Source organism: Myxine glutinosa, chromosome 9 (genome assembly GCF_964187855.1).
Source record: "Myxine glutinosa chromosome 9, kmMyxGlut1.1, whole genome shotgun sequence".
Classification (NCBI taxonomy): Eukaryota; Metazoa; Chordata; class Myxini; order Myxiniformes; family Myxinidae; genus Myxine; species Myxine glutinosa.
In genome coordinates this window covers 141,151,728-141,178,930 of record NC_136269.1, presented here as the reverse complement: position 1 = coordinate 141,178,930, position 27,203 = coordinate 141,151,728, and the positions used below count along the sequence as shown (strand labels likewise).

Below are 27,203 nucleotides of genomic sequence, written 5' to 3'. Positions count from 1 at the left end.
GACAACCTGGGAAAATTGAGCAAGGTGGTGAGTTTATATACAGATATATATGTGCGGTTACCATTGTGTGATTTCCCCGTCAACAGAGCGGACACCTGAGGATTCACCCATTTCATACTGACCCTCCGGCTCATCTGCAAATACTGATCTGTGAGATTGGATTGTGCAAAAGCCACAGCTGAGGGAGATTCTCTGGAAATCACCGTGTGAACAGGTGGAGAGACCCTTCCTGGAGGTACGAGTGAAGCTTTAGAGGAACAAACTACAACACATCCAACGCTACTTTGATAAAAGGCAGAATGGGAAATGGAGCCTGCAAGAATACACAAGGACAACCAGAGATTCCACAAAAAGGTACTTGTACACATCATATGTACGACCGTTATGGTGCAGAAGCTATAAGGCAGGTCGAGAATTGGTATTTGTGGACAAAGGGACATGATGAGGAGTTTCCAAGAGATGGTACATTTGAGCGAAGTCGATTGGAAAGATTGGAACAAAGATTGAAAGCCAGGAAGAGACAGAATCTAACGGTAGACTGGCTTGCATTCCATCTTTGGGATGGTGAATCCAGACAACGGGAACAGCAAGAACGGATAACGGATCTAGAACTTAAAATAAAAAGGATACAGGATACAGTGGAGGAGACAAATGCACAACTGCCCTCGAAATTAGGAATGAAAGTGACAGTTGTCCCATCAGATTTCCAGTTGTCTCCCCAAAAAGGACGGTACAGAGAATTTTTTCGTGTTTCAGGAGATAACGAGAGATTGCAGTGGCAACTCAGGGATGTAGAGATGCAGCCCAGCAATACAAATGCACAGGTGCACAGATCAGACAACGACAGAAACCGGTGTTTCAAGTGTGGACGGATGGGACATTGGAAAAGAGGATGTCCGTATACCAAAAGGAAGACAAGTTAATAGGGTAAACCAAGATCAAGGGTACCAGTGCTGACCGATACCTCAGACAATGATTAGGCCTTCATTGCTGCAAATCCCAAATGATGATTGGCCTCAACAGATTCGATTACTGGACAAACATGAATAACTGTCGATGATTCTTGGGTCTGAAAAGTTTTCGGAGCAAGAATTATTCATTTTTTCTTTTGCTTGTAAGCAAATTAGTAATTAATTGATCACATGCCGAAATTGGATCTTTTATGTTGGGCACACAATTTTAAATTTACAAAGTTGGAACAATTGCTTTGCAAATTTTTGAAACCAAGGGACAAGGGTCACATGATGATCAGGTGGGAATGTCGGACTAGTGTTCCGCATGATTGATAGGTCAGTGGTCGACTGACATGCAAATGTGGTTTGTAGTCATATTTGGATAAATTATGGTGGGAACTGAAAGGGTAATTTCAATGTGACATCATAGGGGTTTTCTAAGAATAGACTTTTAGTTTATTTGTGTATAAGCATTTTAATTTGATTGACAAATTTTATGAAATTGAAATAAAATTGACACCCATCTGATCTGTAAATAATGGTTCCAACGCAAATAAATATGCATAATGCATGTGTGTGTGTGTTTTTGTGTATCAATCTTACAAGATTGTTGACACCGACAGTGTGCCTTGTCTGAAAATAGATAGTTCCAATGTGGGAGTAAAAATGTGGGAGTACAAAATTAGCCAAATTTGGGAGAGGTCTTACACTGACTTCCCAGAGTACTCTGCTCACGGATTTTTATATATATAAACTTGAATTTTATCAGCATATAAATTGTGCTGTATGTATGGATGTGTTTTAGGCATAGATGATATGGGAAAATAGTAAAGAAAATTTTGCTGGTTTGAACTATTGTGGGTTTTCAGTTCTGGAGTTTAAACAAAGTCACTGGTTAACAGATGAGAAAGGATAGTAAATAAATTATTCGCTGCTGGGCAAATTAAGTACGATATTACTAAGACTTATGAGGGCTATTGTTCCGCCTTACAGCAGTGGAAAATTATTGGGAAAAAAAAATTAGATCCAACATAATGAATCTATAAAAGAATGTGATAGGGATAATATCCTCAATTTGTACTAATTATTTGATTGTGGGTAAAGGAATTAAGTCATCGTAGTGGATTGTTATCAGCAGCCTGAAAATGTCCTGAGAGTGTGCATCCATGTAATCAGAAATCCCAGATTTGTTTTTTACAAACAACATTTTGGTAGAGGTCTTGTGTGGAACACTTCCTTGGTAGATAAAAAACGGTACTGCATGCTGGCAGCCACTTTTGCGGCCAGTTAGGCCAAACAAATTGAGAGGAAATTGTAGTTAAATACGTAAGTTACACATGGCTATTTGAAAAAAAAAAAAGGAAATTTGTTGAGATGGGAAACATTTTTCGAAGGTTTATTAAGGTGTTATAATATGACATGTGGCAAGGCAAACTATTGGATGGGAAAATTAGATCTGGCTATAGAATAAATTCATTGACCCCTTGAAGTTAATTCTTCGAATCATTGTTTCACTGGCATTTTTTGTTCAAATTGGAAATAGTTTGGTAGAGCTTTGGTTAAAACCTTTGGTTGCGGTATCGTGGAACGAAATGATAAACCATAGGAGATTGATAAGAATAGAAAAAATATGGACCCAAAATAGAAAGTTGGATTCATGCCCCCTCATTGCAAACAAGCACATGGGGCTAAGGTGGACGATCCCACAGAAAATGAGGCTGCACCTAGCAGCCCAGCAGAACATTCAGTGGTAGATAAATGATAGTCGTGATTTACAGTCATTTGAATTACATTTTAACACCCCTTGCATTGATAAACATTACATTTTCAACATGTGATATTCCTACTTGGGATAGTGACATTTATTTGCCTACATGACATACAATTACCTGCTGATATTAATACAACATGAGTGAAAAATGTATCACAACTACACTCATGATCAGGGGATTGAGTTCAACCCCGGGAGATAGGGGGATCAGGGCAAGACAAATAATCTGATTATGTTACATATTAAGGGATTTTCTTTATTTACCTTTTCGGAAGCTTGTTAGTTTGGTATATAATGTTAAATGTCATCGACATATAACTATGTCATAGGTATGAATATATACAAGGAGTAGCAGACTTGTTTGTTGGTTTAGTAGTTATATTGGCATTTGTTTTAGTGGTGGCTTGCTTGAAAGCCTTAGTGACGGTGTGTTTGAATAAGGTAACCAACAACACGATGATAACGCATGAAGTGACAAATGAGGAAAGAAATGTGGAACCAGAAAAGGAAGACTTTTATGGCGACATAAACAGTAGAATTAAGATAATGGCATAACGACAATGTTATGAGTTGTGTCAATTACAATATCAGTGAACTCATATCACCACGAGTGACACACTGTTAGAAAAAAAAGAGGGAAAAGAAAAAGTGGAGAGGAATTATGGTAATAATACATTATGCTTAATTTGTTGGTTTGGGAAAATTGTTGTTGGGAATTAGATATTCCCGTTTGTGATTGTAATCATATACAATGCTATTCTTAGTTTAGTAATAAAATACATACCTGATTGAATATTATTTGTGTGACGCATATAAATGAATATAACGTTTGTGTTAAGGAAAAACAACAAATTGTTGAATGTGAAACTGTCGGAAGATATACATGATTATGCTGATTTCATGGTAAGATGTACCCTATCTGATCCAGTGTGTGCGGAAAGCAGATTCAGATGTGACTGAGCATAAGGATAAGACATAAGAATGTTATTACTTCACCAACGTCCGGGGAACCAGCATGGAGCTGCAAAAAAACGGCTGTGCCCTTGTCACAACAGCTGTGCACGATTCTGCTGGTTGCTCCTGGTAAGGACCATGAATGACCTGAACACCATGGTCCCAACATCAGTGTGGATGCATCCGGCATCCCTGTTCCACATCTTGCTGGCCAATCAACGTCACACCAATACTTGCTGCCCACTCACAATGAGGGTGGAGGCAAGTCGACTACAACTGGGTGAAGGCCGTGTTCAGGAATTACTATGGTTTACAGCAAAAAGTGGCAAGAATGCTACAAGGAGAGCAGGGTCAGTCTATGACTCCGCAATGTTACCACAACAGCGAAATCCTACACGAAGTAGTGCAGGAGCTATGAAGACATTAGGAGAAAATGTTTCATACCAGGATTCAAACACAAGTGATCAGCCCTTCCTTTCAAACAAAGTCAACATTTGTGTGGAGGCAAACGTTTTTTACCAGATGGTGCAGATGCTTTACAAAACTTGAAAATGAAGTGAAATTGTTGTATCTTGGTGATGGTGAAGTGTTGTTTTGAAAATATATTTGTGATGCAAATGCAATAGATTGAACGATATGGAAGGAGTCAATGACCAACGAAATGTTTTGTGATTCTTGCAGGATGACGGTGTATGCCCAAGGGAATTTGATTACCAAAGTGATTGATTATTTACTTATACTTGTAATGATGATTACTTGTAGTGATTGATTATTTACGTATACTTGTAATGATGTTTACTTGTAGTGATTGATTATTTACTTATACTTGTAATGATGTTTACTTGTAGTGATTGATTGTTTACTTATATTGATGTTTAGATTAATGGTTAATATAAACAAAAAACAAAAAGATGAGGGAATTGTGGAAGTGTAACTCAGCGTAACTTATTAATTGGCACTGGTAACTTATTAATTAACCTGGTAACAAAGCAGATATATTTTACATGCAAACTCTGTGAAAGACGAGTTTGTAAATGAGTCAGGAATGCGCCCGAACATGATAATCTTTTGTCCACCTGGTCACAGCCCCTGGCTGAAGCACCCCCCTATCGTTTGGTAAACGGAACTCACAACAGGAGGGGAGCGAGCTGATACCAGGACTTGGTACATGCATGACCTCGGGGCACCAGCAGAGAGGGGATTAAAATCCAGTTTGTCCATATAACGGGAGCAAACGTGGAAGTCGGGAGAACTTGCTGCGAGGAGCTCTGACCAACGGGAGTGTCGGAGGAACATCAGCCGAACGAGAAGGACATTGGAAAAGAGTTAACCTGATCCATTATATTATGCGGTATTATTTGGTAAATGGAATGAAGTGAAGAAGCAGTTAATAAACCAGACCTTTTGTAAACCTGTGTCCGGTCATTGGAGTCCTGTGAGTCTCTCAGCTTCAAATTCCCCTACAGTAGGGTGGGTGATAATTTGTTCCAAATCTTTGAGAATGGAAGATGTAAAGAGCTTCAACTCCCCAACATCCGTGTGGGATGATTTTAACCACTCCCTGTGGTGTACATTGAAGTCTCCTAAATAGAGGAATTCTGCTTGAGGGTGTTCGGATGTCATGGCCTCATGGCAGGAATTAAGATAGTCAAATAAAGCTGTAAAGTTTGCAAAGTTGGGAGAGCAGGAAATAAAACAGAGAAAAATAGTGATGGTCGGGAGACAAATCTTAAGCCAGATGACAACAGAGTTTGGAGATTCAAGGTCCACAAGGCGTACAGCAGGTGTGTTGGTGTTGGAGTAGATACACAGACTCCTTCTTTGAAGCGGAATCGTGAGTGAAGGTTGTAGTTTGAAATGTTAAAGGAGTTAACAAGAACATTGTGTAGCTATACGTTCCCTACCCAAAGCCCATTTGGAACAAACGGAACTTGCAAGAATGTTAAAGGAGTTAACAAGAACATCATGTGACAATTGTGTCTCTGAGAGAAGCAAGATATCAGGAGAGGAACTTGCAAGATGATGTTCAACAGAGGAAAGATTCGAACAAAGACCACGAATGTTGGTGAAATGAATTGAAAAAGAGTCACACTGATTTACCTTCCTTTACCTGTTACCAAGTTTCTTCTTCCCTGTGTTTCTTTCATTCCTTGTGAGTCAAGGTTTTTATTTTGTTCTCCCATTATGAAGTTTCTTGGCTGCTTATGTCGAGTCAGGGCTGTTGTTGTCAACCTGTTTTGTGTTTTTCATGAGGGCATGAAGTTCAAACATTGTTGTTATGGCAATGATAGCCATCTTGTAGCGTGTTATCTCTTGGTGGATAGCTGGTTTGTGAGGTATCCTTATGACTGCGATGTTTCACTTGCTTAGCAATGAGGTTCTGACTGTTAGGTACATATGGAAACGCCTGTCGTGGCCATTTCCCCCCGCAAAGCAGGGGTTGGCCTTTTTTCGGGCACCGTGGTCTCCTTTTTGAAGCAATGTTTTATGGCCGGATGCCCTTCCTGCCACCAACCCTGTTAGTCACCTTTTGTGACACACAGGGAATTACCGGTGAACTGGTACTCAATTTGCCCAACTCGGAAGGCTGACAGGCTGAGTCAACCCCCCTGGCATTAATTCAGCGATTGACCGGGATTCAAACCCAGGATCCCAGGATCCCAAGCCGACACCCTAACTGCTAAGCCAACACCAGGTACATATGGACAAAACAAACAAGCCAAAGAGCAATCAGAGATTGCAAACCCTCACCGGGATGTATTTTCAGTGGTTTTTAAGGCTTTTGTGTTAAATCAAATATTGCGGCCGAACCACGTGACCGATGACGTCATCATTTTTTTTTTATAAACTCATTTATTCCTAGATTATGCGCAATAAAATTCATCTTGATTGGATGAAGTTTTGTACTTGTCAAATTATGACGTCATAATGGAGGCACCTATGACATCATCATTAACATATTTTATTCCCCATGGAGAGTTCTTCACAATGAGCCATGACTCAATTTTTTCTGTTCAGCACTTTCGGAGATATAGAGGTACAAACAAAGTTTTTCGGTTTTTCCAAGATGGCGGCCGAACCATGTGACCCATGACGTCATCATTTTTTTTTCTCCACCAGTCAATGCCGACATGGCGCTCAAGAAATTTCATCTCGATTGGATGAAGTTTTGTACTTGTCGAATTATGACGTCATAATGGAGGCACCTATGACATCATCATTAACATATTTTATTCCACATGGAGAGTTCTTTACAAAGAGCCATGTCTCAATTTATTATATTCAGTGCTTTCGGAGATATAGAGGTGCAAAGTGTTTTGTTTTTTTCCAAGATGGCGGCCGAACCACGTGACCTATGACGTCATAATTATCATTATAAAATTCTACAGGTGGAGTTGCAGCTATGGTGAAAATTTCCTGTCAATCGGACCAACAGTTGCAGAGAAAATCATATTTATTCTGTGCGGACAAACAGACAGACAGACAAACAGACAGACAAATAGTCCGTGAGCCGTGGGGTCGAACCTGGTTTTGTCGGATAAAGTTTTTTTCTCTGCTGTTTCTAGGAGCCTGGGGGTAGCTCAATAAGATTCAGGAGGGTGCCCGGTGAGATCCCTTGGGCAACTCAAGATATTAACCCCTTCATGCCCTATGCGCCCAAATCATGAAAAAATGGGAACTTCCCATAATTTCATGGTGAATACTCACATCAAATGCATCAAATTTGCTGTCTCTGATATTTATTCACACAGTACTTAATGTACAATCAAATATGATTCGAATTTGAAACAATTAACCCTTTTCTAGCTGTTCCAAATCAGTGAATTTCCACAATTCTGATTACACGCTTTAGAAATCGACATTTTGTAGACCAGAGTAAATGAAGAGAGAAATCTACAGAATAATGTCACAGTGACTATGAGGAATTTTGAACCCTTCTTAACCCTTATCTACCAACCCACAATAAACATGTATCAAATCACGTTTATGTACTACAGGGTGGCCCAAAACGGGTCCTTGTCCAAAATTTGAAACGAGCAAGGACAAGTTCTGAAACCTACTGACAGATTGTATTGTGCTGTTTCATGTCCTACAATACATGGTAGAATTAGAAACACTGGCATTCTGATAATGGCCTGGTTCAGGCTACTTGGGTCTTGAGCATCCTATCCTGAAACATGCACAAAACATTGTGCAAGCTAAGCCTTTAACCTGACAACTCCATCTCTTGGAGTTACAAAGGGGTTCACTTTTGCAGCCACATCTGATCATTTCCAAAATGTAGTCTGGGGCAAGTTTGGCATTTTCTGGTAGATTGGTTGGGCTCAGTGACCTGTTGATTGTGTCTTTCTTCCATCTAAATTCTTCTGGGTTCAGAGCTGGCAGAGGATTTACATTGAGGGTTCGCCACAAAATTTCCTGAAAGTGGGCCCTCTTCACATTTTCATTAAATGCTTCTCTCGTTGGCAGCAGAGCAGCCAGGTTTGGTGCAGACGTATGACCTTTTCCATTCTTTTTCCCCCATACAAGCAGGCTTGTGTGTGACATGTCCTTGCTGTCCTCTATGCCGTAACAGGCTGAGATGAAGCCAGTGGCTTGATTAATGACTTGTTGGAGCGGTGCGTCCACATTGCCTATGGCCGATAATTCATATCCAGCTTTCAGGGCTTTGATTACAGAGCCTTTTCCAATGCCAAAGTAACATGCTCGTGTCACATCCTGATATGGCATGGGCAGGTAAAAGGTTCTTTACAATTTATTGATGTTTGACTTATTGATTATTTGACTTATTTATTGATTTATTGATATTGACTTAGCCAGTGTTGACTTGATGTCCACTATTGTCCTTTTCTTGCTTGGGGATTCCACGGCCAGTGGCACTTCCAGTCTTGCCAATTGGTAATGATGAAGCAGCAATACGAACACATCCGTGTCATCACAAACCACAGAGACTTGATGGGCTTCTCCAGCACACTCCAAGACTTGTTGGACAATGATGATATCGGCTTCTTCATGATGAGTCTCTGGATCGTACCGGCTCCTTCTTTCTTCCTTCTTGATTTCGATGGGACAAGCAAGGGTCCTTCCCTGTCATAACCAACTTGTGTTTCTCCGTGCTCCGTAGATGGAAAAGCCTGTCCTGAGTCAGTTCATCACATAATATTCGGATAAGCTGTTTCTTGTTTTCAACAGATGACAAGACAACCTTCTGGGCTGGAAGCTTCATTGTCCTTAGCAGATGATGTTTCCTGCTAACCCCCGTCTCCCTGCCATCCCTCGTGACGGACTTTATACTGTACTCATGGTACCTGTCAAAGATGAGGTAAACGTCACTGTCTGTCAGGTATGAAGTTATCCGCTTCTTGACATTCGCAATGAAATCGGCTACTGTGCCATCTGCTGGCCAATGGATGGTCCAAAGAAGGGCTGATCCATCTATGACAGTGACGTTTGCATCACCGGCATTCCTCCTGGAGACTTCAACCAGGAGCAACCTCTTGAGTGTGGACTTGGCTTTACAAATCCGCATTCCATCCTTCGTGAACATTGCGGTTGGGAGAGGTGCAAGCTCATAGGAAAGGACATCCTTCACGTCAATATCGCGGTCACTAGATAACAAGGCGATGACACTTGAGTATAGAGTAGATGAGTAATGAGTAGATGGCATTCAGATCATACACTTTGGAGTCACCAACTTGGACAGATTTGCTTGTTGCTGCCATAGTCACCACTTTCTTGGGGATGGTATTGTAAAATCCCTCAGGCCAGGTCTTCTCAAAATCTTCTAACATTGCCTCTCCAATGTTCACGGCATTGTCTACATTGGCAGATGGTGGAGCTAGCTTCCCGCTGATAATGTTGACAGTACTCACCCCTGGATGTGCTTTGGGATCCAATGGATGAAGGCATGTGTCGAGTTTCTTTCGAAGTCCACCCCTGTCCTTGGCGTCTGCTTCTATCCTTGCCTTGGCCTCCTCCTTGTGATACAGTTGAACTGTGGTGGTATTCGTCTCCTCCTCTTCCATTTTCCTCATATCTGACTCAATCTTACAGCAGATGTGGCGGCTCAATGCCCAGATCTTCAAGGCTTCTGACTTCAGGGTTATTCCAATGATTCCCCCTGCGCTATGACCGATTGACCGTATCTCATGAACGTTGATTCTATAAATTGGTCGCTCCACAAGCCGTTCCATATTCCACGAATGTGTCGTGTCACATGTTGCCCCTGGAGAAAAGCCTTTGGACATGAGGGGGAAACTTCTCCATGGAACAAAGGTAGTAGAGTCCATATCTGGCATAGTGTACATGGCCGGCTGCGAAGTAGTAAGGCATCATCTTTCGGAATGTGGCTAGGTGGAGAATCCAGTCACCCTTTACGTTCAGCCCTGATGTATGACATCATCAACAATACTGGCTTCACCAAGACCTCAACCCACAGTTTGACGGTCCTGCTCTGGCTTGCAATATGATCCAAGGCTCTCATTTTGGATTTGAGCGTATCGGACATAAAGGGGTTAATATCTTGAGTTGCCCAAGGGATCTCACCGGGCACCCTCCTAAATCTTAATGAGCTACCCCCAGGCTACAAGAAACAGCAAAGAAAAAAACTTTATCCGACAAAACCAGGTTCACCAAAATTCAGGCCTTTGGCTCCCAGACTAAAACAGACTCAAATGCAATACCCTCTCCTCTGGCGAGGGTAATGAGCTTGGGAATGTATACAACATGCATTATGCTAGACTCACGTTAGTCAAACAAACGTGTGACACGAGGAAGGTGGTGCCAGTGACAACCAAGGTAAAGAGCTTTCGATGTCGACGCAGCACAGGGAAATCATCCATGAGGCCTGTGATGATCGCCTCCATCCCACCCATCTGAAAAAAGCACCGGGCCCACAGGGTGACGAATGTAACGTGTGACACGTTATTGTGAGTGCAAATGCAGTGAGTGCTCGGCCGAAACCAAATGGTGAAATCAGATGGCTTTGGCATGACAGTTGTGAAACGAAACGAGCCAAACATAAAGACCAGTGTGGACCTTTACTCACCGCACTGTCCAAACCGAGCGTGATGAGCATGATGAAAAATACTATGGACCACACGGGTGCTCCTGGCAGAGTAGAAATGGCTTCTGGGTAGATAATGAATACAAGGCCAGCTTCTGCAAACACGTGAAACACATTATATTGTTATGATTATTATCACAAAGTAAAATGAGGACAGTAAAAACATTCCTCCTCAAGGAGAAAAAAAAAACATTGAAAGTATCAGAACAATCAGACTTGGACAGAGTTAGTGGATTTACCATCAAGTAAACTCCTCCCTCCTCATCATCAAGTAAACCATCAAGTAAACTTTATTAAACTCCCTCACTCTCTTCAATCCCACTCCTTCCTCCAGGTCTTTAAAACAGCTGTTCACCACCATCTCTTATCTTCCCCCATCCAAAACCTTGATCTTTTCTACCCTCGTTAATTCACCCCAGATCCACTTTTTTGAAATACCGACTTCTTTCCTGGAAGTCCTTGCAGTGTCCATGTGTTTTTTTTGCCTTTCCCATCCCCCCCCCCCCCGCCCCCCTTTCCATGCCTCCTTCCCATGCCTCCTCCCCCCAAGCCCTCTGCTTCCCACAGATCTCCCGATTTCCCTGCTCTCCATCTTGTCTCCCACTCCCTTTATCATATGTTTTATGTGTCAGTTTGTCTTTTTGTGATCAATGTTAGAGCTCTTACACGAGCCTCGATCTTGTATCCAAAAAAAAAAAAAACAGTTGAGGAAAACTCCACTTGAGAAAGATGGCTTCCTAATAAAGTGGGGAAGCACTCATTGACATTCTCACTTATAATGTATCATGATCTTTCAATCTAAAATGTTTATTTGAATTAACAAGGTAACTAGAACGACACTCTGACGTCACAACGCTGACTGATATGCCGCTGTCCACATTATTACATCATTTTTCATACTTGCACCAAGTTTGATTTAAATCCCTTCAGTTGTTCTTAAGTACCACGTTTTTACCTGACTTGACCTCTGACCTTTGATGCCAAAATCGAATCAGTTCATCTTTTCATCATAATATATCCTTGTACCAAGTTTGGTTAAATCCCATCACTGGTTCACAAGTTAGCGCAGCACCAAAAGGTTTACCTATTGGGACCTCTGACCTTTGACCCCTTGACCCCATAATGTAATCCATTTATCTCTACATCATTTTACATACTTGTACCAAGTTTGACTTCGATCCCTTCAGCTGTTCTTAAGTAATCGCGGTAATGAAAACCTATTACAGACTCAGACATTTAACCTTTAACCTCGTGACCCCAAAATCTAATGATCAGATCATCTTTGCATCATAATACATACTTGTACCAACTTTGGTGAAAACCCCATCGCTGGTTCATGTTATTGCGTAACAGCATTTTTACCTCCTAACATGACCTCTGACCTATGACCTTTTGACCCCAAAATCTAATAATCAGTTCATCTTTGCATCATAATACATACTTGTACCGACTTTGGTGAAAATCCCATCACCGGTTCATAAGTTATCACGTAACACGATTTTTACCTAACATGATCTCTGACCTTTGACCTCTTGACCCCAAAATCTAATAATCAGTTCATCTTTCCATCATTATACATACCTGCACCAACTTTGGTGAAAATCCCATCACTGGTTCATGTTATTGCGTAACAGGATTTTTACCTCACATGACCTCTGACCTATGACCTGTTGACCCCAAAATCTAATAATCAGTTCATCTTTGCATCATAATACATACTTGTACCGACTTTGGTGAAAATCCCATCACCGGTTCATAAGTTATCACGTAACACGATTTTTACCTAACATGATCTCTGACCTTTGACCTCTTGACCCCAAAATCTAATAATCAGTTCATCTTTCCATCATTATACATACCTGCACCAACTTTGGCGAAAATCCCATCACTGGTTCATGTTATTGCGTAACAGGATTTTTACCAAACATGACCTCTGACCTTTGACCTATTGACCCCAAAATCTAATAATCAGTTCATCTTTCCATCATTATACATACCTGCACCAAGTTTGACTTGGATCCCTTCAGCCGTTCTCAAGTACTGGCTTTCTCTTGCCAATTGCGTTTTGCTGAGGGCAGCTACGTGCACTCCGTTCCATCCCAAGTTGCCGAACCACGAGAGCTGTACGCCATCCCAGCCTGTTAGACTGATGTTCCAGTCTCGTAGTGTATATAAATATTGCAGCATTCCACTGGGAAGTCAGATTTTCTGTTTGCTTTTCTTGACTGTTTCTGACTGCTGATTTGGGGTCACTCCCCACCGCCCAAGATGCGGTCTACTGGGCAAGCAAACAGCAGGTTTTCTTTTGGGGCTACCTTTTATTTGCCCCTCTGGTGTAACAGGCCAGCTGTATATCCCTGAATAGGGCAGTTGGCCATCCTAAAACCTGCCTGTTACCGATGTTGCTATCAGGTTCATCTCATGATGGATCACCTGTGTGCAGGGTAAAGACTACGACTTCCAGTGGTGACTACACCTGCCACTTCATCTGTTTCCCATCGTTGCAGAAATTTCGTTATGTCTAGTCTTGGACACATAATAGTGGTAGTAAGTTCGCAATTGGTGACTCAACCAACCTACTCGAACAATTCATTTTAAGTGAAGGATACTCACGCCAACTGCCCCACATTCTCTCAGCTGCTTCAGCATGATCCTTGCGTCAGGGAATATCCAAGATATCCAAGTGGCTCGGAAGCTGCAGCGAATGTCAGTACCATAACTAGTATGTCTCCACCCTTTGATGAATTCCACATTGCATTCCCAGTGTGGCATGCTTGCTATGATCAGGTCAGACTTCCATACCACAAAGTCTTTGCTAACTCTCGGGGGAAGCTGCCCTTCCACATCTGTCGCTTCACCACAAGGTACGGTTACCAGAGTTCACCAACGAGCTGTGGATAGGACTTGCAGGTGAGAGGATGTAGATTCACCGAGGGTTTAGGCACTAGGCCTCCTTTTCACCATTAGATTTGTTAAGACCCACCTGGTGCCATATGAGGGACACCTCACAAGCCCTTGGACCCACCTGCGACTAACAACATGGGGCATTTCTATCCATTTGCTTTCACAATTTATATTTCCTGATTATCTTTAAAATCATGAAAATAAATCAAAATTAACCAAAACTAGCAACGGTACCTGCCCTACGGGCGGGGCTTCAATTGGGAGGCCCAAATGAAAAGGTAAAATATCAGAAATTGAAGGGTTTTTTGTATTTTAAACGATTTATATAAACATCCGCTAAATCGTATCACACGCAAATCATCAAAATCGAAACAGTATTTGTAGAATTTCAATAAAATCCACATCACTGTTCACATCGGTAAATATTATTCCATCGTGTTTGGAAAAACTGGAAAATTGGAAATTGGAAAAAAATTGGAAAAACAATATAGCCTATTTTACTCCAGGGGGTCCCAGGGTTACCCACCCAAAATTTGGTCCGATCGGTTCAGCCGTTTTTGCGGTACCTGGGAACGGACGGACGGACAGACATTTGGTGAATTATAGTAAGATGCTGATTAGATTTGCAAATATCCATGGAAGATCTTCATGTAATGGTTAACTCACCGTCCGTGGCAACTTTATCGATGGTTGTTCCATGCTTATGGGCCATGTATCCCAAGATGGAAAAGATCACAAAACCGGAGAAGAAGCTGGTGATGCAATTGATGGAGCTGGTGATTACTGCATCCCTGCAAAACCCACAGTGCAGGCACAGCAGGGGACCAAGGAGTGGTGGACAGATGGGGGGGGGGGGGGGGGCGAGCGGGGAAGTGGAGTGGAGGTGGGGGTCATAGGATGAGTTGCCAACCCTTAGAGAAACACAGAACTATTCGATATACTCGTACACTCAATAGTCCTTGAGCTGGGGGGAGTTTGTGTACATGACTCTTTTAGAGCATAACCTTCAATTTCCTTGTTATATATGCCAAGACATTTAGAAAAAGTTTGGGTAACACCTACAGGTCAAGTACGTTTTTTCTGCAGAGCCTATCTAGGATTTTTGTTTGGGCGCCAAGGGGCTGAAATGATGGTTATGGAGTTTCATGGAATAAATCATTATTAAGCATCCATAAATTATTCATTTTGATTTATTTTTTATTGCTTGGGTATTGCTAACAACCTTTTAGCATGATTCATCGCCCTAAACCTTGGTTTGCGGTACAAAATGGCCATATTTTACTTAACCTTAGCAAAAAATCGCTTTCAGTTTAAAAGTAGCCCAAAGTTTGATGGTTTCTCATTCACCCAATATTGTAAGTAGAGCTATCAAATTTGGCCAAAAGTTTCCTCATTAAGTGCTCTGAGCAATCCAATTTTCATATTGATACATCAGGGCCATGTATGATGCCCATGGGGCCCACTGTAACCCAATGTCAACCCTACCCCTAAATAGCCGCTTCTAAGGCATTTCGTCAAATGACCGTATCTCCTAAAGTAAATGCCATAGAAAGTTGATCTCTGTGTCGAAATATAGGTTTTAGACCCCAAGCAAATTTAGCATTGCTCAGTGAAACCTCGCGCTGAACTGAACCGCAAGAGGAACGTTTTGCTGTTTAAATGAACCGAGGGGTGCCCAACTCCACAAAGCAACCGAAGCGTGCCAAACTCCGCAAAACGGTCAAGGAGTGCCCAACTCCACAAAGCAACCGAAGCGTGCCAAACTCCGCAAAACGGTCAAGGAGTGCCCAACTCCACAAAGCAACCGAAGCGTGACAAACTCCGCAAAGCGGCCAAGGAGTGCCCAACTCCGCAAATCAACTGAGGAATGCCAAACTCTGCAAAGCAACTGAGGAGTGCCAAACTGCACAAATCAACTGAGGAATACCAAATTCTGCAAAGCAACTGAGGAGTGCCAAACTGCACAAACCAACTGAGGAATGCCAAACTCCGCAAAGCGGCCAAGGAGTGCCCAACTCCGCAAATCAACTGAGGAATGCCAAACTCTGCAAAGCAACTGAGGAATGCCAAACTGCACAAACCAACTGAGGAATGCCAAACTCTGCAAAGCAACTGTGGAGTGCCAAACTGGACAAACCAACTGAGGAATGCCAAACTCTGCAAAGCAACTGAGGAGTGCCAAACTGCACAAACCAACTGAGGAATGCCAAACTCTGCAAAGCAACCGAAGCGTGCCAAACTCCGCAAAATGGTCAAGGAGTGCCCAACTCCACAAAGCAACCGAAGCGTGACAAACTCCGCAAAGCGGCCAAGGAGTGCCCAACTCCACAAAGCAACCGAAGCGTGACAAACTCCGCAAAGCGGCCAAGGAGTGCCCAACTCCGCAAATCAACTGAGGAATGCCAAACTCTGCAAAGCAACTGAGGAGTGCCAAACTGCACAAATCAACTGAGGAATGTCAAACTCTGCAAAGCAACTGAGGAGTGCCAAACTGTACAAATCAAATGAGGAATGCCAAACTCTGCAAAGCAACTGAGGAGTGCCCAACTCCTCAAATCAACTGAGGAATGCCAAACTCTGCAAAGCAATTGAGGAGTGCCAAACTGCACAAATCAACTGAGGAATGCCAAACTCTGCAAAGCAACTGAGGAGTGCCAAACTGCACAAACCAACTGAGGAATGCCAAACTCTGCAAAGCAACTGAGGAGTGCCAAACTACACAAATCAACTGAGGAATGCCAAACTCTGTAAAGCAACTGAGGAGTGCCAAACTCCGCAAAGCGACTGATGTTGGCCATTGAACAGCATCAGTACCAATAGCATTTGTTGTCGAACTTGTTGTAGCTGGCAAATGCAATGAGGACCCCAAAGCCTGCGCCGAGCGAGAAGAAGATCTGATTGGCCGCGGCGATCCACACCTGCACACAGCACGGGGACAATGGGAAACAAGGCCTTCAGCCTCCATTTAATGCAGGCCTCTGCTCTTAACGACGTCGTCTCGGGTCAATTTTCCAGAAACTTTGGCTGATCAGTCTCGAGACCAACTAATCTCAGGTCAAATGTCGAGTTGACGTATTCGCGATGTGGAGCAATCTGAATGTCATTCTTCGTGGAGTCAAAATAAGGTACAGGTACCCGATATTGTGATAATAGGCCCATTTGGTGATTTTCTGGTTATTGCTCATTAATTATTTATTTATACAAATAATGCAAACATATGTAATGTCCTGTACTGTGAGATGTCCTGCACCAGGTAACTGTGAAAAAAGGGGAAGGTGGCCCAGAACTGTGGGAAAAAGGGGAAGGTGGCCCAGAACTGTGAGAAAAAGGGGAAGGTAGCCCTGTGCTGTCTGTTTAAAAAAAAATGTGCAGGTAGCAACTCGATATTGCATAAATATTGTAACTGCTAGGCGCGCAAGAGGTGTAGAGGCACGAGGGGATAACTGCAGGTGGTACCTGACTTTAAATGTGCTGTCTGCACAGGTGAACAAGTGGCACCAGTCAGTGGAAAGATTAGTTGTTGGGGACATATCCCTGGAATGTGTAGATAAATGTTGTTAACTTGGTGATATGATTGGTGCAGTTGGTGGTGCAGTTGGTGGTGCAGAGGCAGCAGTGATTGTAAGAGTTAGACGTGGTTAGAGGAAGTTTAGGGAGTTGTTTCCCCTATTGACATCAATCCCCAATGTTTCCCCTATTGACAGTGAAACCTTGGCGATCAAAAGAGGATGAACAACGAGAATGATGAGATGGATGTATCATGTGACACTGAAGGACAGGAAACGAAATGTGCAATTAAGAGATAGGTTAGGGTGAGAGCGCATGAGTGGGGTTATGTGTAGGGTTAGGTTGAGGTGGTTCAGACACGTGGAAAGGATGGGAGACGACAGCTGTGTGAAGAGGTGTATAAATATGAATGTCAATGGATGGAGAGCTGGAGGTCATCTGAGGAAAACATGGAATGAGCTGCTGAAAGATGATCTCAGAGTTAAAGGTCCAACAAGAGGGATATCGCAATGGATCGTGCGGCCTGGAAAGCGGACATTAGGTACATCATGGCTTACACATGCAAGCATGGTGATGATGACCGTAAAATGATGATGATGATGATCATGATTATGATCATGATGATTGTTCTTGCCACATGCCCACCCAATTCATCCATCTAGTTTTGTCCGAATACGTCCACAACCTTTTGAGATATCGTGCTAAAATATTTTTGGCCACATCACTGGATAGTGAAGAATGACGTAAAAATTCTCAGATCCAGATCTTCACCAAAATCACACTGGGACACACAACTTGGTGTCCATCCGTCTGTCGGTGCTTTTTTGACCGTGAAAGATTCGATCGTTACTTATCCAATCGCAAGCAAACTTGACAGGTCACATGATGGAGGTTGTAGCAATTACAAACCTTCTCCCTCACTACTCCCGACAAGGGGGATTTGCGCCTTGGACGAACTACGTGTCCAACATAGACTCTCTGGATCGTACAATAATGCAGATGTAAGAGTAAGATTCGTGGTCCAACATAGACTCTCTGGATCGTACAATAATGCAGATGTAAGAGTAAGATTCGTGGTCTAACATAGACTCTCTGGATCGTACAATAATGCAGATGTAAGAGTAAGATTCGTGGTCTAACATGGACTCTCTGGATCGTACAATAATGCAGATGTAAGAGTAAGATTCGTGGTCTAAAATAGACTCTCTGGATCGTACAATAATGCAAATGTAAGAGTAAGATTCGTGGTCCAACATAGACTCTCTGGATCGTACAATAATGCAGATGTAAGAGTAAGATTCGTGGTCTAACATGGACTCTCTGGATCGTACAATAATGCAGATGTAAGAGTAAGATTCGTGGTCTAACATGGACTCTCTGGATCGTACAATAATGCAGATGTAAGAGTAAGATTCGTGGTCTAACATAGACTCTCTGGATCGTACAATAATGCAGATGTAAGAGTAAGATTCGTGGTCTAACATGGACTCTCTGGATCGTACAATAATGCAGATGTAAGAGTAAGATTCGTGGTCTAACATGGACTCTCTGGATCGTACAATAATGCAAATGTAAGAGTAAGATTCGTGGTCTAACAGCGACTCTCTGGATCGTACAATAATGCAAATGTAAGAGTAAGATTCGTGGTCTAACATAGACTCTCTGGATCGTACAATAATGCAGATGTAAGAGTAAGATTCGTGGTCTAACATGGACTCTCTGGATCGTACAATAATGCAGATGTAAGAGTAAGATTCGTGGTCTAACATGGACTCTCTGGATCGTACAATAATGCAAATGTAAGAGTAAGATTCGTGGTCTAACATGGACTCTCTGGATCGTACAATAATGCAGATGTAAGAGTAAGATTCGTGGTCTAACATGGACTCTCTGGATCGTACAATAATGCAGATGTAAGAGTAAGATTCGTGGTCTAACATAGACTCTCTGGATCGTACAATAATGCAGATGTAACAGTAAGATTCGTGGTCTAACATGGACTCTGGATCGTACAATAATGCAGATGTAAGAGTAAGATTCGTAGTTAACATAGACTCTCTGGATCGTACAATAATGCAGATGTAAGAGTATGATTCGTGGTCTAACATGGACTCTGGATCGTGCAATAATGCAGATGTAAGAGTAAGATTCGTGGTCTAACATGGACTCTCTGGATCGTACATCAATGCAGATGTAAGAGTAAGATTCGTAGTTAACATAGACTCTCTGGATCGTACAATAATGCAGATGTAAGAGTATGATTCGTGGTCTAACCTAGACTCTCTGGATCGTACAATAATACAGATGTAAGAGTATGATTCGTGGTCTAACATAGACTCTCTGGATCGTACAACAATGCAGATGTTAGAGTACGATTCGTGGTCTAACATGGACTCTCTGGATCGTACAACAATGCAGATGTTAGAGTATGATTCGTGGTCTAACATGGACTCTCTGGATCGTACAACAATGCAGATGTTAGAGTACGATTCGTGGTCTAACATGGACTCTCTGGATCGTACAACAATGCAGATGTTAGAGTATGATTCGTGGTCTAACATGGACTCTCTGGATCGTACAACAATGCAGATGTTAGAGTATGATTCGTGGTCTAACATAGACTCTCTGTATCATACAATAATCCAGATGTTAGAGTAAGATTCGTGGTCTAACATAGATTCTCTGGATCGTACAATAATGCAGATGTAAGAGTAAGATTCGTGGTCTAACATAGACTCTCTGGATCGTGCAATAATGCAGATGTTAGAGTAAGATTCGTGGTTAACATAGACTCTCTGGATCGTACAATAATGCAGATGTAAGAGTAAGACTCGTAATCTAACATAGACTCTCTGGATCGTACAATAATGCAGATGTAAGAGTAAGATTCGTTGTCTAACATGGACTCTCTGATCGTACAATAATGCAGATGTAAGAGTAAGATTCGTGGTCTAACATCGACTCTCTGGATCGTACAATAATGCAGATGTAAGAGTAAGATTCGTGGTCTAACATGGACTCTCTGATCGTACAATAATGCAGATGTAAGAGTAAGATTCGTGGTCTATCATGGACTCTCTGTATCATACAATAATACAGATGTAAGAGTAAGATTCGTGGTCTAACATAGACTCTCTGGATCATACAATAATACAGATGTAAGAGTATGACTCGTGGTCTAACAGCGACTCTCTGTATCATACAATAATACAGATGTAAGAGTAAGATTCGTTGTCTAACATGGACTCTCTGATCGTACAATAATGCAGATGTAAGAGTAAGATTCGTGGTCTAACATGGACTCTCTGATCGTACAATAATGCAGATGTAAGAGTAAGATTCGTGGTCTATCATGGACTCTCTGTATCATACAATAATACAGATGTAAGAGTAAGATTCGTGGTCTAACATAGACTCTCTGATCGTACAATAATGCAGATGTAAGAGTAAGATTCGTGGTCTATCATGGACTCTCTGTATCATACAATAATACAGATGTAAGAGTAAGATTCGTGGTCTATCATGGACTCTCTGTATCATACAATAATACAGATGTAAGAGTAAGATTCGTGGTCTAACATAGACTCTCTGATCGTACAATAATGCAGATGTAAGAGTAGGATTCGTGGTCTAACAGACTCTCTGGATCATACAATAATACAGATGTAAGAGTAAGATTCGTGGTCTAACTTGGACTCTCTGGATCGTACAATAATGCAGATGTAAGAGTAAGATTCGTGGTCTAACTTGGACTCTCTGGATCGTACAATAATGCAGATGTAAGAGTAAAATTCGTGGTCTAACATAGACTCTCTGGATCATACAATAATACAGATGTAAGAGTAAGATTCGTGGTCTAACAGCGACTCTCTGTATCATACAATAATACAGATGTAAGAGTAAGATTCGTGGTCTAACTTGGACTCTCTGGATCGTACAATAATGCAGATGTAAGAGTAAGATTCGTGGTCTAACATAGACTCTCTGGATCATACAATAATACAGATGTAAGAGTAAGATTCGTGGTCTAACTTGGACTCTCAGGATCGTACAACAATGCAGATGTAAGAGTAAGATTCGTGGTCTAACATGGACTCTCTGGATCGTACAACAATGCAGATGTAAGAGTAAGACTCGTGGTCTAACGGAGACTCTCTGTATCATACAACAATGCAGACATAAGAGTAAGATTCGTGGTCTATCATAGACTCTCTGATCGTACAATAATGCAGATGTAAGAGTATGACTCGTGGTCTAACATGGACTCTCTGATCGTACAATAATGCAGATGTAAGAGTAAGATTCGTGGTCTAACATCGACTCTCTGGATCGTACAATAATGCAGATGTAAGAGTACGACTCGTGGTCTCACATCGACTCTCTGGATCGTACAATAATGCAGATGTAAGAGTAAGATTCGTGGTCTAACATGGACTCTCTGATCGTACAATAATGCAGATGTAAGAGTAAGACTCGTGATCTAACATAGACTCTCTGATCGTACAATAATGCAGATGTAAGGGTAAGACTCGTGGTCTAACATGGACTCTCTGATCGTACAATAATGCAGATGTTAGAGTAAGATTCGTGGTCTAACAGAGACTCTCTGGATCGTACAATAATGCAGATGTAAGAGTAAGATTCGTGGTCTAACATGGACTCTCTGATCGTACAATAATGCAGATGTAAGTGAACAGTAAGACTCGTGGTCTAACATAGACTCTCTGGATCGTACAAGAATGCAGATGTAAGATTTTGACTCGTGGTCTAACATGGACTCTCTGATCGTACAATAATGCAGATGTAAGTGAAGAGTAAGACTCGTGGTCTAACATGGACTCTCTGATCGTACAATAATGCACATGTAAGAGTAAGATTCGTGGTCTAAGAGAGACTCTCTGTATCATACAATAATGCAGATGTAAGAGTAAGACTCGTGGTCTAACTTGGACTCTCTGATCATACAATAATGCAGATGTAAGAGTAAGATTCGTGGTCTAACATGGACTCTCTGGATCATACAACAATGCAGATGTAAGAGTAAGATTCGTGGTCTAACATGGTCTCTCTGTATCATACAATAATGCAGATGTAAGAGTAAGACTCGTGGTCTAACTTGGACTCTCTGTATCATACAATAATGCAGATGTAAGAGTAAGATTCGTGGTCTAACATGGACTCTCTGGATCATACAACAATGCAGATGTCAGAGTAAGATTCGTGGTTAACATAGACTCTCTGGATCGTACAATATTGCAGATGTAAGAGTAAGATTCGTGGTCTAACATGGTCTCTCTGTATCATACAATAATGCAGATGTAAGAGTAAGACTCGTGGTCTAACTTGGACTCTCTGTATCATACAATAATGCAGATGTAAGAGTAAGATTCGTGGTCTAACAGAGACTCTCTGTATCATACAACAATGCAGATGTAAGAGTAAGATTCGTGGTTAACATAGACTCTCTGGATCGTACAATATTGCAGATGTAAGAGTAAGATTCGTGGTCTAACTTGGACTCTCTGTATCATACAATAATGCAGATGTAAGAGTAAGATTCGTGGTCTAACATGGACTCTCTGGATCATACAACAATGCAGATGTAAGAGTAAGATTCGTGGTCTAACATAGACTCTCTGGATCGTACAATAATGCAGATGTAAGAGTAAGATTCGTGGTTAACATAGACTCTCTGTATCATACAATAATGCAGATGTAAGAGTAAGATTCGTGGTCTAACATGGACTCTCTGGATCATACAACAATGCAGATGTCAGAGTAAGATTCGTGGTCTAACAGAGACTCTCTGTATCATACAACAATGCAGATGTAAGAGTAAGATTCGTGGTCTAACATGGTCTCTCTGTATCATACAGTAATGCAGATGTAAGTAAGATTCGTGGTCTAACATAGACTCTCTGGATCGTACAATAATGCAGATGTAAGAGTAAGATTCGTGGTCTAACATAGACTCTCTGGATCGTACAATAATGCAGATGTAAGAGTAAGATTCGTGGTTAACATAGACTCTCTGGATCGTACAATAATGCAGATGTAAGAGTAAGATTCGTGGTCTAACATAGACTCTCTGGATCGTACAATAATGCAGATGTAAGAGTAAGATTCGTGGTTAACATAGACTCTCTGGATCATACAATAATGCAGATGTAAGAGTAAGATTCGTGGTTAACATAGACTCTCTGCATCGTACAATATTGCAGATGTAAGAGTAAGATTCGTGGTCCAACATAGACTCTCTGGATCGTACAATAATGCAGATGTAAGAGTAAGATTCGTGGTCCAACATAGACTCTCTGGATCGTACAATAATGCAGATGTAAGAGTAAGATTCGTGGTCTAACATAGACTCTCTGGATCGTACAATAATGCAGATGTAAGAGTAAGACTCGTAATCTAACATAGACTCTCTGGATCGTACAATAATGCAGATGTAAGAGTATGACTCGTGGTCTAACAGCGACTCTCTGTATCATACAATAATACAGATGTAAGAGTAAGATTCGTGGTCTAACATAGACTCTCTGGATCATACAATAATGCAGATGTAAGAGTAAGATTCGTGGTCTAACATGGACTCTCTGATCGTACAATAATGCAGATGTAAGAGTATGTCTCGTGGTCTAACAGCGACTCTCTGTATCATACAATAATACAGATGTAAGAGTAAGATTCGTGGTCTAACATAGACTCTCTGGATCATACAATAATGCAGATGTAAGAGTAAGATTCGTGGTCTAACATAGACTCTCTGGATCGTACAATAATGCAGATGTAAGAGTAAGATTCGTGGTCTAAGAGAGACTCTCTGTATCATACAATAATGCAGATGTAAGAGTAAGACTCGTGGTCTAACTTGGACTCTCTGATCGTACAATAATGCATATGTCAGAGTAAGATTCGTGGTCTAACATAGACTCTCTGATCGTACAATAATGCAGATGTAAGAGTATGACTCATGGTCTAGCATAGACTCTCTGGATCGTACAATAATGCAGATGTAAAAGTAAGACTCGTGGTCTAGCATAGACTCTCTGATCGTACAATAATGCAGACGTAAGAGTAAGATTCGTGGTCTAACATGGACTCTCTGATCGTACAATAATGCAGATGTAAGAGTAAGACTCGTAGTCTAACATAGACTCTCTGGATCGTACAATAATGCAGATGTAAGAGTATGACTCGTGGTCTAACATGGACTCTCTGATCGTACAATAATGCAGATGTAAGTGAAGAGTAAGACTCGTGATCTAACATAGACTCTCTGGATCGTACAATAATGCAGATGTAAGATTATGACTCGTGGTCTAACATGGACTCTCTGATCGTACAATAATGCAGATGCAAGTGAAGAGTAAGACTCGTGGTCTAACATAGACTCTCTGGATCGTACAATAATGCAGATGTAAGAGTAAGATTCGTGGTCTAACAGAGACTCTCGGTATCATACAACAATGCAGATGTAAGAGTAAGATTCGTGGTCTAACAGAGACTCTCTGGATCGTACAATAATCCAGATGTAAGAGTATGACTCGTGGTCTAACAGCGACTCTCTGTATCATACAATAATGCAGATGTAAGAGTAAGATTCGTGGTCTAACATAGACTCTCTGGATCATACAATAATGCAGATGTAAGAGTAAGATTCGTGGTCTAACATAGACTCTCTGGATCATATAATAATGCAGATGTAAGAGTAAGATTCGTGGTCTAACATAGACTCTCTGGATCATACAATAATGCAGATGTAAGAGTAAGATTCGTGGTCTAACATAGACTCTCTGGATCATACAATAATACAGATGTAAGAGTAAGATTCGTGGTCTAACATAGACTCTCAGGATCATACAATAATGCAGATGTAAGAGTAAGATTCGTGGTCTAACATGGACTCTCTGTATCATACAATAATACAGATGTAAGAGTAAGATTCGTGGTCTAACATAGACTCTCTGGATCGTACAATAATGCAGATGTAAGAGTAAGATTTGTGGTCTAACATACTCTCTGGATCGTACAATAATGCAGATGTGAGAGTAAGATTCGTGATCTAACATGGACTCTCTGTATCATACAATAATAGAGATGTAAGAGTAAGATTCGTGGTCTAACATAGACTCTCTGGATCATACAATAATGCAGATGTAAGAGTAAGACTCGTGGTCTAACAGACTCTCTGTATCATACAATAATACAGATGTAAGAGTAAGATTCGTGGTCTAACATAGACTCTCTGGATCATACAATAATGCAGATGTAAGAGTAAGATTCGTGGTCTAACATATACTCTCTGGATCATACAATAATGCAGATGTAAGAGTAAGATTCGTGGTCTAACATGGACTCTCTGTATCATACAATAATACAGATGTAAGAGTAAGATTCGTGGTCTAACATAGACTCTCTGGATCATACAACAATGCAGATGTAAGAGTAAGACTCATGGTCTAACAGACTCTCTGTATCATACAATAATACAGATGTAAGAGTAAGATTCGTGGTCTAACAGCGACTCTCTGTATCATACAATAATGCAGATGTAAGAGTATGACTCATGGTCTAGCATAGACTCTCTGGATCGTACAATAATGCAGATGTGAGAGTAAGATTCGTGGTCTAACATGGACTCTCTGATCGTACAATAATGCAGATGTAAGAGTAAGACTCGTCGTCTAACATGGACTCTCTGATCGTACAATAATGCAGATGTAAGTGAAGAGTAAGACTCGTGGTCTAACATAGACTCTCTGGATCGTACAATAATGCAGATGTAAGAGTAAGATTCGTGGTCTAACATAGACTCTCTGGATCGTACAATAATGCAGATGTAAGATTATGACTCGTGGTCTAACATGGACTCTCTGATCGTACAATAATGCAGATGTAAGTGAAGAGTAAGACTCGTGGTCTAACATAGACTCTCTGGATCGTACAATAATGCAGATGTAAGAGTAAGATTCGTGGTCTAACAGAGACTCTCTGGATCGTACAATAATCCAGAAGTTAGAGTATGACTCGTGGTCTAACAGAGACTCTCTGGATCGTACAATAATGCAGATGTAAGAGTATGACTCGTGGTCTAACAGCGACTCTCTGTATCATACAATAATACAGATGTAAGAGTAAGATTCGTGGTCTAACATAGACTCTCTGGATCATACAATAATACAGATGTAAGAGTAGGATTCGTGGTCTAACTTGGACTCTCTGTATCGTACAATAATGCAGATGTAAGAGTAAGATTCGTGGTCTATCATGGACTCTCTGGATCGTACAATAATGCAGATGTAAGAGTAAGATTCGTGGTCTAACTTGGACTCTCTGGATCGTACAACAATGCAGATGTAAGAGTAAGATTCGTGGTCTAACATGGACTCTCTGGATCGTACAACAATGCAGATGTAAGAGTAAGATTCGTGGTCTAACATAGACTCTCTGGTTCGTACAATAATGCAGATGTAAGAGTAAGACTCGTGGTCTAACGGAGACTCTCTGTATCATACAACAATGCAGACATAAGAGTAAGATTCGTGGTCTAACATAGACTCTCTGATCGTACAATAATGCAGATGTAAGAGTATGACTCGTGGTCTAACATGGACTCTCTGATCGTACAATAATGCAGATGTAAGAGTAAGATTCGTGGTCAACATCGACTCTCTGGATCGTACAATAATGCAGATGTAAGAGTACGACTCGTGGTCTCACATCGACTCTCTGGATCGTACAATAATGCAGATGTAAGAGTAAGACTCGTAGTCTAACATAGACTCTCTGGATCGTACAATAATGTAGATGTAAGAGTAAGATACGTAGTCTAACATAGACTCTCTGGATCGTACATTAATGTAGATGATGAGGTCTTTCACCATGTAGACGAGTTCTTTATTCTTCATTCGGAGCAATTGACTCAAGGCGACCAGATAATGAAGTCATGAGAATGATGTGCATTTGATAACATTGTGATTTTTATATTTAATGCGAAATAAATCCTGAAAACGTACCATAGGGTCGAGGAGTTTGTCGATCT

General features: G+C 41.3%; 1 protein-coding gene across 1 annotated transcript in view; it reads right to left on the bottom strand.

The window, feature by feature from the left end:
• LOC137434762 (sodium-dependent noradrenaline transporter-like) overlaps window positions 1-27,203 on the bottom strand; it is a 179,667-nt gene that overhangs the window by 43,906 nt on the left and 108,558 nt on the right. The window contains exons 5-9 of the mRNA XM_068127875.2: window positions 27,178-27,203; window positions 16,463-16,566; window positions 14,315-14,439; window positions 10,727-10,839; window positions 10,425-10,553 (exon numbers count right to left, since the gene is read on the bottom strand). The exon at window positions 27,178-27,203 is cut by the window's right edge and continues 109 nt beyond it. Coding sequence (XP_067983976.1) covers window positions 10,425-10,553; window positions 10,727-10,839; window positions 14,315-14,439; window positions 16,463-16,566; window positions 27,178-27,203 — 497 coding nt within the window. The remainder of the gene's footprint in view (window positions 1-10,424; window positions 10,554-10,726; window positions 10,840-14,314; window positions 14,440-16,462; window positions 16,567-27,177) is intronic.